This window comes from Eubalaena glacialis, chromosome 19 (genome assembly GCF_028564815.1).
Source record: "Eubalaena glacialis isolate mEubGla1 chromosome 19, mEubGla1.1.hap2.+ XY, whole genome shotgun sequence".
NCBI classification, from domain to species: domain Eukaryota; kingdom Metazoa; phylum Chordata; class Mammalia; order Artiodactyla; family Balaenidae; genus Eubalaena; species Eubalaena glacialis.
Genome location: NC_083734.1, coordinates 22,944,493 through 22,960,985, shown reverse-complemented (window position 1 = coordinate 22,960,985; position 16,493 = coordinate 22,944,493). Strand labels below are relative to the sequence as shown.

General features: G+C 39.7%; 1 protein-coding gene across 4 annotated transcripts in view; it reads right to left on the bottom strand.

Annotated features, from left to right (window-relative positions):
* The window catches only part of ACACA (acetyl-CoA carboxylase alpha), a 231,396-nt gene that overhangs the window by 65,247 nt on the left and 149,656 nt on the right, over window positions 1-16,493 (bottom strand). For all 4 annotated transcript variants that reach the window (XM_061177170.1, XM_061177167.1, XM_061177168.1 and 1 more), the window contains one exon: window positions 3,207-3,476. In XM_061177170.1, the coding sequence (XP_061033153.1) occupies window positions 3,207-3,476 (270 nt within the window). The remainder of the gene's footprint in view (window positions 1-3,206; window positions 3,477-16,493) is intronic.

Genomic DNA, 16,493 nt, shown 5'->3' with positions numbered 1-16,493 from the left:
GACTGGATCACCAAGGGAAGGTGAATAAAGAAAAGAGGAGAGGTCCAGGGACCAAGCCCTAAAACACCTTTTTTTTTTCCTTCTTACCTCACCTTCCATACAAGCTATCCTGCCATAGCACCAGGTGAGAGGGCACTGGGCCCTGTGGGGTTGAGGCTGGGGAGTCCTAGACTTCTTGGTCCTGCCACAGCCTCTGTGGCACTGATATCTGTCTCCATTCACATTTTTTTTATAATTTAAAATATTGAGATAAAATTCACATGACATAAAACTGGCCATTTTAAAGTGTACAATTCAGTAGTTTTTAGTATATTCAGATGCTGTGCAACCACCACCACTAGCTAATTCCAGGATATTTCCATCACCCCCAAAAGAAATACTGTATTTATTAGAGGTCACCAACAATTCCCATATACTTTTAAAATGAATTTTACATAATTTACGTGCAATAAAATCCATCAGTTTTAAGTGTTGTAGTTCGATGAGTTCTGACAAATGTATACACTTGTGTGTAATCGCCACCACAATCAAAATATAGAATATTTCCATCACCCCCTGACACTCTTACATTTAAAGATGTAAAAGGTAGCAAAGGAAACTGAGAAAGAGTGGCTAGGGGGGTAAAAAGGAGACTGTAGGTTCCTAGAAACCAAGAGAAGAAAGTATTTCAAGGATGAAGGAGTAACCAACCACATGGAATACTGCTGAAACGTCAAATAGGTGAGATTCAGAGTTTAACAATATGGAATCAATGGCGACCTTGACAAAAGCAGCTCTGATGGAATGGTGAGGGTGCAAGGGGAACTGACATGGGTTCCAGAGGGGATGGGAGGGAGAAGAGTATCTGGAAACAGCAAGAAGAGAAACTCTTTTAAGAAGTCTTGCTGTAAAGGGAAGGAAAAAATGGGGTAGGGTTAGTGATTGGACGGGTGAGTGTCTGTGTGCTAAAAAAAGGAGTATATTTAATAGAGAGGGAAAAAGTGACGATGTAAGAAAGAAGGGGGAGAAGTTTTTATCTACATTCTTAAGTTGGCAAGAAGGGAAAGGATCGAGCATAGCGGGATTGGCCTTAGATAGAAGCAGGGACCGTTCATCAAAGTACAGGAGAGAAGGCGGAGAATAAGAGCACAGATGCAGATATATAGGAGCTTGTGGAGGCTCTCTTCTAATTGCTTCCATTTTCTCAGTGAATTGGGAAGCAACATCATCAGCTAAGAGTGAGGATGAAGGAAGAGGGTGTTGGAGGTTTGAGGAGAGAGATGTCAAATTGTCAATCAGGACGTTGGTAAGCTTGAATTTAAAGTAAGACCAGTCAACAGCACTGTGTATTTTTCTCCATCAGTGTTCAGCTATGCAGGTGAGGAAAAGGAGTAGATGGAGAGAGTTGGATTTAAACAAGGTTTCTGTACAGACACGGAGTAAGCGGAATGAAGAGAAAAAGCAAAGAAATTGAAGGCATGGGAAAGGTAGTGATTACGATGATTAGCCTATGGTAGACTTTGGATTTAAGGCTGGATAGGAATAAAATGAGGATGTAAGGAGGGAGTGAAGAGCAGAAGAAAGGTGGCAGGATCAATAGTTGTAGGTCTTGGTGAGTGCAAAGGATTATTGGACTTGGGGTACTAAAGAGAGTGAGCTGGAAAGATAGGATGGAGAAATGGCAAAGGAAGGGATGCTTGAAGTTGACATTATGGGGAATGAGAGGCTGATCTGGGATGTAGGACAGGACCATTGGGGGAGACGAAGTCAAGGATCCAAGAGGCTAGATGATGGGATGAATCATCGATGTATATATAGCAATCGGCAAGAATGGTAACAGGACTAGTAGTACTGGAGAGAGTGACAATGTGCCAGCAACTAAAAGATGCAAAGAAGAGGGAGTGGCCAAAGGGTAGGGAACACTATAATAAGGAGCAGTGATGGTGTGGCACAGTCTGATGACATGAGATTCAAAGACGGGGGTTTTCAGAGAGAAGGGAGGGAAAAGGGTCTGGAAGTAGCAGTGAGGCACTAGCAAGAAGCTATTTTCCTCCAGGCTCAGTGGTACAAGGGAAAGAGAAACCAGTCACCATTTAGGAGGGCTACAGGGGAAGAAGAGTCTTCAGAGGACAGGCAGGTTTCAAGTAGAGCAAGATTGGAGAACAATCAGAGAAGAAGCTGAGGATATGAGAGATTTTGCTGATGACTGACTGTAAGTCTTGGAAGCCAAAGTAGAATAATTTAAAGGTATATATTTTGGGGCTTCCCTGGTGGCGCAGTGGTTAAGAATCCGCCTGCCAATTCAGGGGACACGGGTTCGAGCCCTGGTCCGGGAAGATCCCTCATGCCACGAAGCAACTAAGCCCGCGAGCCACAACTACTGAGCCCATGCGCCACAACTACCAAAGCCCGTGTGCCTAGAACCTGTGCTCTGCAACAAGAGAAGCCACCATAATGAGAAGCCCACGCAGCACAACGAAGAGTAGCCCCCGCTCGCCACAACCAGAGAAAGCCCGCAAGCAGCAACGAAGACCCAACACAGCCAAAAATAAATTTAATAAATAAATAAAGAAAGAATATATTGTTAAAAAAAAAAAAAAGATATATATTTCTGGCTTAACATGTCTCACACTAAATGCACACCTACTATTTCATCTAGTGTTGAACCAAAGAAATAGTCATCTATTTCAAAGCTGGAGGAAAGACCAAGTGAACATACTGAGAGACAATTTATTTCCAACACAGCTGTGGTTCACTGTAAGTGATAATTTTTGAACTTAAACCTCTACCAGGACTTCCCTGGTGGTGCAGTGGTTAAGAATCCGCCTGCCAATGCAGGGGACATGGGTTTGAAACCTGGTCCGGGAAGATCCCACATGCCGTGGAGCAACTAAGCCCACGAGCCACAACTACTGAGCCTGCGAGCCACAACTACTGAAGCCCGCGCTCTTAGAGCCCGTGCTCCACAAAAAAGAGAAGCCACCGCAATGAGAAGCCCGCGCGCCACAACGAAGAGTAACCCCCCCTCACCGCAACTAGAGAAATCCCGCTTGCAGCAACAAAGACCCAACGCAGCCATAAATAAATAAATAAATTTATTTAAAAAAAAACAAAACAAAAACCTCTACCTCTCTCTACACACGTACACACACACACACACACACACACGCGCGCGCGCGCGCACACCCATACAGTAACTTTAAGTATTATCTTTTCTTAGTCTGTACCTTGTAAGGATCCTCAGGATCTACCCAGGCTACGTGAAACATATGACGAATTTCCTCTGCCAGTCCAATTCTTGCTCCACTGTTGGCTGCTACGTAGATGCGTGGGATGCCCTCTGCCCTGGCAAGCTCAGAAGCTCTGAGAAACAGCAAATCCTCCTGGGGTCCAAAGGACCCAATTCGGTATGTGATATCATTGCCAATAACAATGATATCTCGGCCTTCTGGATATTCTGGACTTTTAAGGGTCATTTTCCAAGCTACCATGCCAATCTGCAAAGGCATAAACAAACAAACAAATAAATACAAGCTTCTTACATGCAGAATTATTTTTCAGGTTCCTTGAAGATATCAGACTGCACGTAGACACAACCTTCAGGTAAAGATGTGCATTGCTAAAGAGCCAAGCTCCCTGTGGGAAACTAGAACAAATATTCTAGCATACTTCTCTAAGATTATGTTGAGAATAGCTGGTTTACTGTATATGTATTTCACAGTTGTCTCAATTTCTTCTTTGGGTCTGTTCGAATAAGATGGAAAAACCAAAGTCTAAATGCACTCAGGCCATGTGTGGAAGAATACTGGGGCACTGGGAATTAAATCCGGGATGCCCTAACTTACTACCCTATCTACTAAGATATCTTTTGTGAGATTCTTTCCAAGAAATCTTGAACACACAGGAGAGCAGAAAGAGGACTACCTCTCATGGACTATACAACTTTTACAACCCTGGGTCCTTTTATTGTCCTCTAATATTTGACAGGAATAATAGCAACATTCTTTACAGGCTTGCTTCAGGTATCTTCCATTTCTGCAAGAATTTACTGTAGCTCAACACTGCATCCTTGTGAGCATCTCTTGCTGATTTCTCCCAACACTAGAAAACCAAAGGATGCAAGTAACCAACCTCTTGCTGCACTATGATATATATAAATCTCTGCTCACTGTTCAGTAGCATCTGACCAGCCACACAAATAAATGATACTGACTTAATAGGCAGGGGTGACACGTCTCTTCCCAAACCCTCACAGCCCTCTCCTCTTTTAATCCCCTTCTATATGACAACTAGTCATTCCTTCTACTTGTTTATTCGCTGGTGCCCTTTCTTTTCTACTCACTCATTCCCCAGTTAACGGCTGCAGTTTTTCATGTCTGCCTGTCTGTTTCCCTATACCTAGATAAGTAATGCTTTCCATTCTTTTTTTTTTTCCTGCTTCTTTCTGTCTCCCCCGCTTCCCACCTCCACCACTCGCCCCCAAACACAAAGCCTACCAGATGAGCATTCCTGGTCCTGCCTAATGGAGCCCAGCCACATCTGCAGCCTTGGTCCCTCATCCCTGGGCTGCTGCGTATCACCTCATTGCGGAGCCAGCCATCAAGAAGGGCCATGAACAGATGTAAATAGCAGCATCCCTGGAAAGCCACATGCATCACCCAGACTCAACCGGGCCAGTGATCATAAGCTCTGAGTACACATTTCTCAATCCAATTGCACATCCACTGTAATCAGGCTGGTTGAAGCTTTCCACACAGCTATTTGTGATTCTCAGCATTAAGAAATATATATATGAAACACCTACAGATAAATATAAGCTATTTAATATATACCACTGGCCAAATACAAATCAAAATTGATATAATACATAGAAAAAAAATCCAATCACCTTCTGAGGTAAGGCAGTATTACTCTATCTGCTCATTAAAGACAGAGAAAAGGGAAGAAGAAACAGATCATCCAAAAAATAGCACAGAGAAACTCCAAGTATCAGGATAATTTTGGTCATAGTTTTTAAGAAGCTGATCAATATGATGCCCATATGGGGAAAAATATTTTAACTGCCTTCTCACGTGGCCCTCTAACCCAACATCTCCTTTGTTTTCAGGAAGGAAAAGCTATTTCCTCTAAATGCATTTGTAGTTAGGAAGATTGGGCTTTACACCAAATTTTATGACATATTAACTTTAGCCACCTAGGCCAGAGTAGCTTAGATACAAGCCCAGAAGAATCTACTTTAGCATTTGCATGCAAATGCAAACACTGTGTCTATGTGGCACTGGGCAAGCAAATAACACTCTTATCTTTTGCTATTACCTGGGGACTCTGTGTCACTTGGGCAGTCAGTTCAGCAATTGGCCAGGTCATTACGCTTGCAATATTGACTTCTAATTATTAGTAGTACTTTTTAAAAAATTAATTAATGAATTAATTTTTATTTTTGTCTGCGTTCGGTCTTCGTTGCTGTGCGCAGGCTTTCTCTAGTTGTGGCGAGCGGGGGCTACTCTTCGTTGCGGTAAGCGGGCTTCTCACTGCGGTGGCTTCTCTTGTTGCGGAGCACGGGCTCTAGGCGCATGGGCTTCAGTAGTCATGGTGCATGGGCTTAGTTGCTCCGCGGCATGTGGGGTCTTCCCGGACCAGGGCTCGAACCCATGTCCCTGCATTGGCAGGCGGATCCACTGTGCCACCAGGGAAGTCCCTTGACTTCTAATTAGGTGTCAACACAGCAGCACCAAGAACACACTACTCTTAATGTCTTTCTAAAATGTGTCCCTTATCAACTGTCCCCCTCCCCACTTAAAAAGTACCAGTACAGGGCTTCCCTGGTGGCGCAGTGGTTGAGAATCTGCCTGCCAATGCAGGGGACACGGGTTCGAGCCCTGGTCTCGGAAGATCCCACATGCCGCGGAGCAACTAGGCCTGTGCGCCACAACTACTGAGCCTGCGCGTCTGGTGCCTGTGCTCCGCAACAAGAGAGGCCGCGATAGTGAGAGGCCCGCGCACCGCGATGAAGAGTGGCCCCCACTTGCCGCAACTAGAGAAAGCCCTCGCACAGAAACGAAGACCCAACACAGCCATAAATAAATACATAAATACATAAATAAATAAATAAATAAATAAAAAATAAAATTAAAAAAAAAAAAAGTACCAGTACAGAATGGAGAGTGTTGTGTGAGTCTTGGTACAGTGAGATTCCTCATTGGAAGAGATTAAGTTTTGAATAAGCACAATGGATAAATCTCTAAGGAAGAATCTGTTGCTCAATTTACATTAAAAATTAGATTTCACTGCTAATCAAATGACGAGATATATAATGGTGAACATGGGCTTGGGAGTCAAACAAACTTGGATCCACATCTAAGCCCTACCACTTATTAACTGTGTGACCTTGGGAAATTCACTTAACTTTACTGAGCTTCAATGTCCCCACATACAAAATTAAGAAAATATTACCTATGGGATTGATGAAAAACTATTAGAAGCAGTAATCTATTATATTAACTTTAACATACAAAGTTTGCCTTTGTCTCTCCTCTCAACCTATCCAAATCTCACCCGTTCCATAAAGGTTCATTCAAATTCCATTTCCTCAGAAAAGCTTCCCCTAGTCTAAAGTGACTCCTTTCTTCTGATCACCTACTAAGACCTTCATGTAGAGAATTCATTTGATAATTAATCACATACGGCCTAGGACAGCTTTTAGCTTGCCAGCTTGAACCATCATATCATCTATTCCAGTGCATAGCAGGACTCCTACACATTTCTACACATAATATGGGAGTAATAAATACTTGCTGGTTCCACAGTCATTTCATTTTTTAAATGATACTTGGAAAATAGTCAACACCAAGAGCTTAGAACATCGTGCATGACTTATCTCTAGGGATCACAGAATAACAGTACTAAATGCCATTAAAATATTTTATTTTTTAAAAATAATAAGAATAATAGCTACCATTAATTGCACACTTATAACATGCTGTGCTATACTATAAATGTTAATAAATACTGATAATAGTTAGGAGATTAAGCTGGAAAATCTGCTTGTCTTGGTTCAAATTTCAGCTTTATATGAGTTATATAGCCTTGGACAAGTCACTTAACCTTAACCTTAACCTCAATTTTTCCAATTATAAAATGGGGATAACAGTATCTTTCTGGAGGGATTGTTGAGAGGAACACCACATTAAATTAGTACAGAGCCTGGCATATAAAAGTCCTCAAATAGTAGCTATTATCATTATTAATTTAAAAAACAGCTGTTATTATTGCCATGAGAAAACCAAGGCACAGAGGACTTAAGTAACTTGTCCTATACCGAGTGTGAATGATTTATTCTTTAAAGGATGATTCACATAATTTCCTTTACTAGAGAAATTAAGGAAGTATGTTCAAGACTACTGCCACTGCACTTAGCTGAAACGATATGGAAAGATGAACATCAATTATAACACAAACATAAATGTCGTTGACACCTAAAGGCAATGTGCTATCCTGGATTGGATCCTGGAACAGAAAAAGGTCATTAGTAGAAAAATTAGTGAAATCCAAAACAAAGTCTGTATTTTATTTAACAGTATGGTATTATACCAATGTTAATTTCTTAGTTTTTATAATTATAACATGGTTATATAACGGATTAATGTTAGGGGAAGCTGGGTGAAGGTTAATGGAGGTTAAATGGGAACTCTGTATGATTTTTGTAACTTTTCTGTAAATCTAACATTATTTTAAGATAAAAAGCTGAAAAAATAAATGTCATGATACAAACTTTTTTAGAGGGAATATATTAACTAGTGAGGTCATTGTTAGTGTTCTGTTCAGCCTTATAAAATGGTGGCTATGAAGACTATGAACAGTTTTTTAAAATACCCATGATGTAATGCTAAATTTAAAGAAGCATGATAACAAAATTGCACGCATACCATAATAACTCTGAGAGGCAAAACGGTGTGGTGGTCAAGGGCACAGACTCAGAAACTAGATTCTACAAATCTGAATCTAATGTAATCTGACTCTGACAGAATAGAGGTTCAGTCAGTTTTCTAGCCACATAACCTTAGGCAAGTTACTAACCTCTATATGCCTGAGTTTCCTCATCAGTAAAATGGGGTAATAATAACCTATTGTATTAAGTCTGCTGTGAAGACTAAATACATGTTAAATCTTATAGTAAGTGTTACAACACACGCACACATGCATACACCCACTCTCTATCTCTATCTAAAAGCTTGTTGGGGGCTTGGGGGAAGGGAAATAAAGAAACATAGTAAAATGGGATGATAATTATTTTAGGATGATGGGACTGTGAATTTTTTCCCCATTTTCCAAATTTCTTTAATGTGTTTATGCCTTCATAACTTAAAAATTTTATAAATTAAAAAGGGAGAAAAAACTACCAAATACTTCTTCACTGGGTAACAGGTACATGGGAGCTTATATTATTATCTCTAGTGCACATTTGAACATTTTCACAGTGAAAAAAAAAAAATTTAAAGGAGAAAAAAAAAAAAAAAATCTCACCAACCTAACGGATTTCTCATGTTTTAGAGGAACTGACTCTAGGTTTTAGTTATACTACAACAGATCACATTTATATAAAATTTAAAGAGAGGAATAAACATATGAAAACTTAAAATCAAGACTCACCTTAAAGGGAGAAGAGTATCAAGAACTGTCTTAGTCTGTTGGGGCTATCATTTCCTTTTTTAAAAAGAAATGCTCTGCAATGATGTGGTATAATGTAAACATATGTATATATAGGTTTATACAATATTAATATCTCTACCTTAGAAGTACTGCTTCAGTGTTTTTCTGGTCTGATGGTTAAATACATATTTATACTTTTAAAGTCAATATTTGTATAATAGATAAGAACAGTGCCTATCAGCTAAATACATATTTAGGACTGTACCACATGTACTGCAAACATGTACTAAAATCAAAAGCTTATATTTATACAGAGCCTTTCATCTTGAAGGGGGCTAAAGAGCTTTACAAACATGTACATAAAAGGACATTTGCACTGATAGGCAGGCAAGATATCAATTCACCCGCTCCCCTATTTCTTCCAGCAGTCCGGGGTAGGAACACATGGTGTCAACAGATGCAGGTCTGTAACAGCTGCAAAGACGTGCCACACAATAATCCACCATACACAGTCACTGAAAGAGGGCTTGCAACTTGAGAATGGCAACTGCTCTCCTCCAGTGCAGGAGCACCACGGCCATTGCCAGCTTTGTGTTTTTAAATTATTCTCTACCAAACTCAACTAATCACCTGACAAAATTGAATTTGATACTGGAAATGGTTTCTGAATGCAAAATACCTTGCCTGATGATGAAAACTAGTTTGAAAAACGCTTTCCTCTGCCCTTGTTAGATTTAGAATAAAAAAAAAGGGGGTCACAACATTCAGGAGAAATGGTTCAAAATATTCTATCTAAGAATAGCTTTGTCTCAGAGGATTGGGTCATTACTTCAGAAGACAGTCATATTTTCCTCCCATTTAATTAGGACACCGTAAGTTTTTCAGTCAAATTACTTTATATGGATGAGGCCTTTCTATATTATACACACAATGGAGGTTTTATATTGAAAATTCTGCAATCACTATATAAAAGCATACACAAGTATGACAATGTGATTAGGAATATGACATTCACTGATTTCACCTAAGCCAAGCTGCCTTGCATGTTAACTTAAAAATAACAACCGAAGGAAATTCCATCACTGAATCCTCTTGTTTCAGCTTCTCTCTCCCTCCAACGTTTCTATGCAATAAAACCTAGTGAAAATGACACTCCAGGACTAAGGGCTAAGGACGACTAGAGGGCTAAGGAAGCAACAAAGGGAGAACATGTAGCCTGAAAGGGGCTTGTCAGAGTGGCTGGGTTTATGGTCTAACGAGTCTCACTCAGACTCAGGCTTTTGGTCCCTGGCAGTGCCACTGACTTCTTCCCTGACCACTGTCTTGCCGAGAGAGGCATGGACTAACCAAGTGGTTCTAGGGACTTACCGCCAATTATAGTTTCATTAATATAGCCATAAATCAGTTTTTAAAATATCTAATTTCAGATTATTTTTGATAACAGAGCATTCCAATTAGCAGGCTTCTTAGGTGTAGGATTATCCACCTAAACTAATTACCTTAAAGTGAGAAAGGGAAGAGGTTCAAAAGAGTTACCGCGAATTAAGTTAAGGATCAGCAGAAATAAACATTTGTTTTCCTTATACGAGTTCTAAGGAAGAAGATATTTCTTTGGCCACAGTCTGATCCTGGAATAAACACGCGCAAGCAAGGGAGGAGGGGATGGGGCGGAGAAGGCAAGCAGAAGAGAACAGTCTTATTTAACTGTTTTTATGTGGGTAAAATGATTTGTGCTACAGTATTTCCATAAGAAGTGGGACCATTATTTTCCTGTAGAAACACATTTGGTTTGAAAAGTATCACTGGACAGGACGTGAAAATCAAACCGAATGAATTATTCACAACCTCCGATCAGAGGTGATCATTATTTCTGATGCTCCAAACACTGATTAGGATTCTGCCCTGAGATGTCATTTTCTCGCTGAGTAACACCAGTGATACAGAAAGGCATTATCTATCTATCCATATGTGTATTTTTTCTCCTGGGAGGACCCTGGTTTAATGTTACTATAACAGATAATAAAAACATGATAATATTAACACTTATTCTGATGGTGCCCATAAATGCCATTAGTCTGACACAAAGTGTCAACACTAATCATGACCCAAAATTAACACCAAAATTGACATCAACATTAATTGTACTATCAGTGTGAATAGAAGGTGCAAGTGTACATATGCACATGTACACACCCGCACTTTCCAAAGCTGCTGCTACCACAGAGTAAACCAACAATATTTCAGCTCAATAAAGAAATCGGAAGGGAAAGCTAAGGGGCAAAACAGGACAGGAATTTGTTTTCAAGGATGTAAGAAGCATTCAAGTCTAGCTATGCCGTGGGAAGCAGAAAGGGAGTATCTTTGCCACAGCTGCCTTTCTTATATCTCCACACTTTGAGTTCATCGGTAATAATATCTTTCTAGATGGACTTAAACACAGGTTAGACTGTGGCTGAGATGTTGAAGCTTTATTTATCGTCCATGCTGAAAGTCTAAAAGTTGAGTGTTTCTGGCAAAGCCTCCAGTAGCTATTGTGCTACTACTGCTAATGCTGGGAAGATGACCATCCGACAAGGCTCTGGGGCAGAAATATAAAGAATCCTAGAGCGTTAGAGCCGAAACAGACCCAGGCAGCATCTGCATCATGAAGATGAAAAAACTAAGATCCAGAGAGAAGGAATATGAACTTGAGTTCCTTTTCAGACAGATAACAAAATGCTAACTTTCCCCCTTCCTTTTGTATGTTGGATGGAATACTAAATCTTCACTTTTAATTAGATACTATCAAAAAATAATTACAATTTTAACTTATATTAGAACCTCATGGGAAAAAAATACATCATGAAATATTAGAAAATACTGTATAGGTCTTAAAAGGTGTATTTTTAAACCATAAGGCAATGCAATATTTGACTTAATTTGTGCCATTCAGAAAAACCATGCTGAAAAAATGTCAATGCCTTTCCATATTGTATTATCTTCTGGATATCATGTTCCATTGCCTAGTGTCGTGTGAGCACATAAAGGAGCTGAAAACAATTTTCTTAACAGCTGAAAAACTTTTTTTCATGCTTGGATAATTCAAAAATGGCTGAACAAACTTACCTCAACCCTTCTAAAAAGCGATAAAAGGATAAGAAAAATATCATTTTTAGAGCAAAAAATTTTCTTCCCAGAGGTAATTCTTTGAAAATGTTACCAAAGATTAGAAATAATAATTTTAAACAGGGGAATTATTTCTTCCTGTACTATTTATATGCTTGAAACCACAGTAATTTTACACATGTACATACAATGCTTTAATAAACATACCAATTTTAAAAAACACATGCAATGGACCACATACAAGCCAGTGGTATTTGAGAAATGGGGCGCCGGAGTGACTGGGTGATAGGGAAATTAACCAAGCTGGCCTACCACAGTTCAGGAAGCCTCCCCCATTAATCATGTAAACGAATGTTGAACTCTGATGCTCCACGCTACACCTCATCCTCTGGTGTCATCTGTTGCTGTCCTGATGTTCATTATTGCCTCCGGTTGGAGCTGTAAAATTTCTTGACGTAGGGTACTATATCACACCCTTTTTCTGTAAAATCTTAAAAATTAAGATGTATGAAAATGCTGGCAAGTTCATCCTTTTGTTTAAAGGCTAACTTTAAGGACTTACTTTTGAAAGGCACTGAGGAGCCCTCCACAAGTGCTGCTTTGGTTCGCCAAGGGATGCATTAGGATTTCCAAAGTCAGTCAAGCTCATTGGGCCTTGGTTTGCTACTAATGGAATGAGTCAAAATCAACTAATCGACCCGATGAGAACTCTCCAGCTCCAATAACAGACATTAAGAAGGAATTCGAAGAAAAATATATACATCCCAGAAGAACAGTGTTAGGAATTCATTAGAAGTAATTCCACGGCAGCAAGACCTAGCTTTCAAAAGTAGCCTCAATATTATAGTTTGTTTTTCAATATTATAGTTTTCTAATGAGGGACTCAACTTTGGTCCTGAAGATCATTTCAGACAAAGACTTGTAGCCAAACACACTCACTAAGAATGAGGCTAAAAGAAGAAAAGTGCACAATAATTTTAAATAAAACTATCTTACCACGTATTCCGTAATATGTCTTTTTCTGTACTTGAAATTCCTGTCTTGCTAGGCTAAAAAGATTCAGAATTGGTTTTTTTAAAGTCCTTGATGAAAAATAAGCTAAGTGCAAATTATGAACGTTTATATGTAATCAGTGGAATGTGATACTTTTCTGCCAAGGATCTCAAAGCACTTAGAAACATTCTCCCATCTTCAGGGACAGATTGGTGGCAAGGACCATTAGTCTCTTTTTATAACTTGAACAGTCAGTGCACAGACCATGATCCTGTTTTTCAGATCTGCTTTTCTTGGGTCTATTTCAGAGCTCACCTTCAGCATGCTACAATACAAATATGCCTCTTTTCCAACACACATCTAGAAGACTGATATGGACTCAATTTCCACACCCAGCATGAAAAGGTAAACTGATTTCAAAAGAATGAAACAAAAGCACAGTAAAATACATCCAAATTAGCTTCCCATTCATGGAGCTATTCTGAGGTTAAATCCAGTAAAACAATAGGCAAAAGCCTAATGTTAAACTAGAAAAATATTGGGGTTTTGTTCGCATGAGAAATGGTCAACCCTTTCCTTACTCAAGCCCACAAACGCTCTCTCCAGTCAGTTTCAAAGCATAATGGGTTGCACTAGAATTTAAGTCCAGGATAGCCCAAGCAATTCCTTTGAGAGTATGGAAAATGTCAACCAAGTGAATTAAGACAGAGGGTTATGGTGGTTTTTCTAAAATAAGAGGTCCTTTGGGTTAAGAGGTCCAGCCTAAGAACTGTCAAAATAGATCTACTAATTAATTTCTTCCAATCTTTCAGGCTTACATAAGCTTACCAACTTCCTTTCCCTATCCAACTCCTAAATTTTATTTTTGTTTTTATAGTCAAATTAGAGATTTCAAAGGATTATAGCAAAAATAAGTGAGGCGCGGTGTCAAAATGGTTAAGATTTATTTAAGCTAGTCAATAGGTGCAGGAATATTTGTCATATCACTCCCTATTTTTCTATAAGTTTGAAATATTTTATAATAAAATAGTTAAAGAGATGCTTACACCTTCGTGGGACTGGACAACAGTACCTTGCCAACAATTAGACGACAGTTAAATACGGGCAAGGCTGAGCAGTTCTACAACTGAATTCTTAATCCCCACCATTTCATCCCCCAGAACATAAAGCAGAACTGAAACCAAGATACCAGTCATAATGGCAGCTAGCCTTCGAACTTTAATTTATACTACTTTTTTCCCTCCTCGATCATCCTCTTTCTAAAAAATGTTTCCTGTAAAAATGTGCAGTCATGATGTAAGATTCAACAGATCTCCACCCAAAGGGTTAAGAGAGCAATTGCACGTTGTGGGAACACTAGGCAAAGCCTACCATACCAACTGAAAAAAAAGGGAAGGATACTGCTGGATTTGCCTCACCGAACAGGGCAATTCAAGAGGCTTATCTGAAGGCTAGGCTGCTGAGAAGGAAAAACCCTGACACCTAGTGCCCATCTGAAAAAACGAAGTCTTGGAGCCACTACAATTTTAAGCCTGGCAGTGTGTGTGGAGGTGATCATCAAATTGCATTCAATCTGGAACATACTTAACTCTCAGAAAAATTTTAAGGAAAAAATGTAATGTCATGCAAGAATTCCAGTCTCTAACTACCAATCCTTTTTGGAGTACACATCCTAAACCTAATTATTATAACTGCTTCTAGACACAGCATCTTCTTCTCATCGCAGATTTTCATTACGACAGGAGCAATGAGAGGGGATAGATAGGTTCATATTGTTAAAAAGCCCATGTTCTGAAACAGTAAGGAAAACAGGGTCCACATTTCTATCCACACTAATTTTGCTATAAAAGGTGCCTGCCTATCGTATCTTTCATCATTGCCCAATTTGGAGATTCATCATCTAGTTCACAGAGCAGTTGAAGGAAATATAACAAAAGAATGCTAATAACATTTCAGAATATATAAGAACACAGTCTCAAGAAGGCCAGTGCTTTCTTTGTCCTACCAGGCAAAGTTAAGTTGTTCTCCGTCAAGTCGGTTACAGACATTGGCTTGATCTTAGCCTGAGCCTTTTAATAACAGGATTTGGTGCGAAAAGCAGCTGCATTGGATTGTGAACTGTTACTCAAAGTGTTCCCACCTACAATTACAGCTTCCACCAAATGATCAAAACAGGTTAGCAAACTGGCAGGAAAATGAAAACAATTCCCCCCAAATCGAGAAGTGGTGAAAGTAGAACTGTTGGTTAGCTGCACTTCTTCTATATCCAGGCTCAACAGCATACATTCATCAAGCTGTGTATTTACATACAGTGTCCATCACAGGAGCATGAAATCAGTTTAGTCTACGTTGCAATCACATTTTCCTCAATTTTCATCTTTGCTTGAAACGATTAAAAAAAAAAATCCTAGACAACTTATCTTTGGAGCTATTTGCAAGGAACGTAGTTCACAGATTTGGTCTACATCTTTTTTATTCCTACTCTAAATTCATACTAAATGCAATGCCATTCGAATCTGACAATGAGAAAAATGTGTTCTCCTATACCTTTCATCACGCATAAGGTGGCATTCCTTCAGTTACATCTCTCTCAATGGGGAAGAGACAACTAGGAAAATAGAAAGGAGAGAGTAGCTAACGTCACATCAGAAAAGCTCTCTTTTGCCTGCTTTTAACTCGGCCACAATGTTCAAAATGCAGGTCACATCTCTGCTGAAACAGCCAATATTCTTCCTCAAATGGCAAACAAGTTACCTAAAACTAAATGGAACTGAATTGTTCCAAGTCCTGGTCCCATCACCTTTTTACCTATTTCCTGTCCTGGAAAAAAAATAGGGAAGAAAGACTGGTTACCCACATAGCCGATGGTATGATAAGTGCAGGCTTTCTGCCTTTGATTACGGGGAGAAGCATCACAATTCATGGGGAAACTCTGCAGGAATCTCTTGTTTTACCTGTATTCCTTATATCCATGTGCTAGCTTTGAAACCCAGAAACTCCAATCCTTCAAGGTAATGCAATATCACCCACCATGATGACCTGGTGGAGCTGTCACCTTTGGAGAACACCACATTATGGTGATTTAATGTCTACGTAGCATTGACGCATTTCCATTGAGCCTCGGCGCTCAGAACATTAACAGGTCAATCTTTTATTCCTTTTTTTAATAAAACTATTTCTCAAGGCTCCGTTCAGATGCCCATTCTCTTTGGGATAGGACTGATTTGCTCCCAATCTCATCAGCATGAGCTCTTTTCCTTCCCCTCACATCATTCTTGGGGTAATATGTAGTGTGCCAAGCTCATGACAAACTTGTCTCTTTGGCCAAAGAAAATTAAATGGCAATTGCTTAAAGTCAACTTGCCTTGATAAAACTGGGCTCAGCACAAGGAAATACATCCTCCTGACACCTCGTCATCTCTTAGGCACAGCTGTCCCTCAGAGTTCTGACTGCTGAAACTCCATCTTTAGATTGGTCAGTCGCTCAGTGGACACGCTTCATCGTACGTTCAAGCTCTAGGTAACAGAGTTGGATACTAATACCCCAACCTCACTCCTGTTATGCAGGACCCTATAATCTAGCTAAGGCCACTGACTGACTTCACCAGCCATGGCGGGCATTAGTCACTAAGTGCTCACAAAAGAAATCAGTCTCACTCCTCCCGAGCTCAAAGACTCAGAAACAGCAAGCTAACACTCAGCTTCAATCCTAGTCAATCATTTGAAGGAAAGGAAAAGAGAACAAAGAAAACAGGCAACTAAGGAGG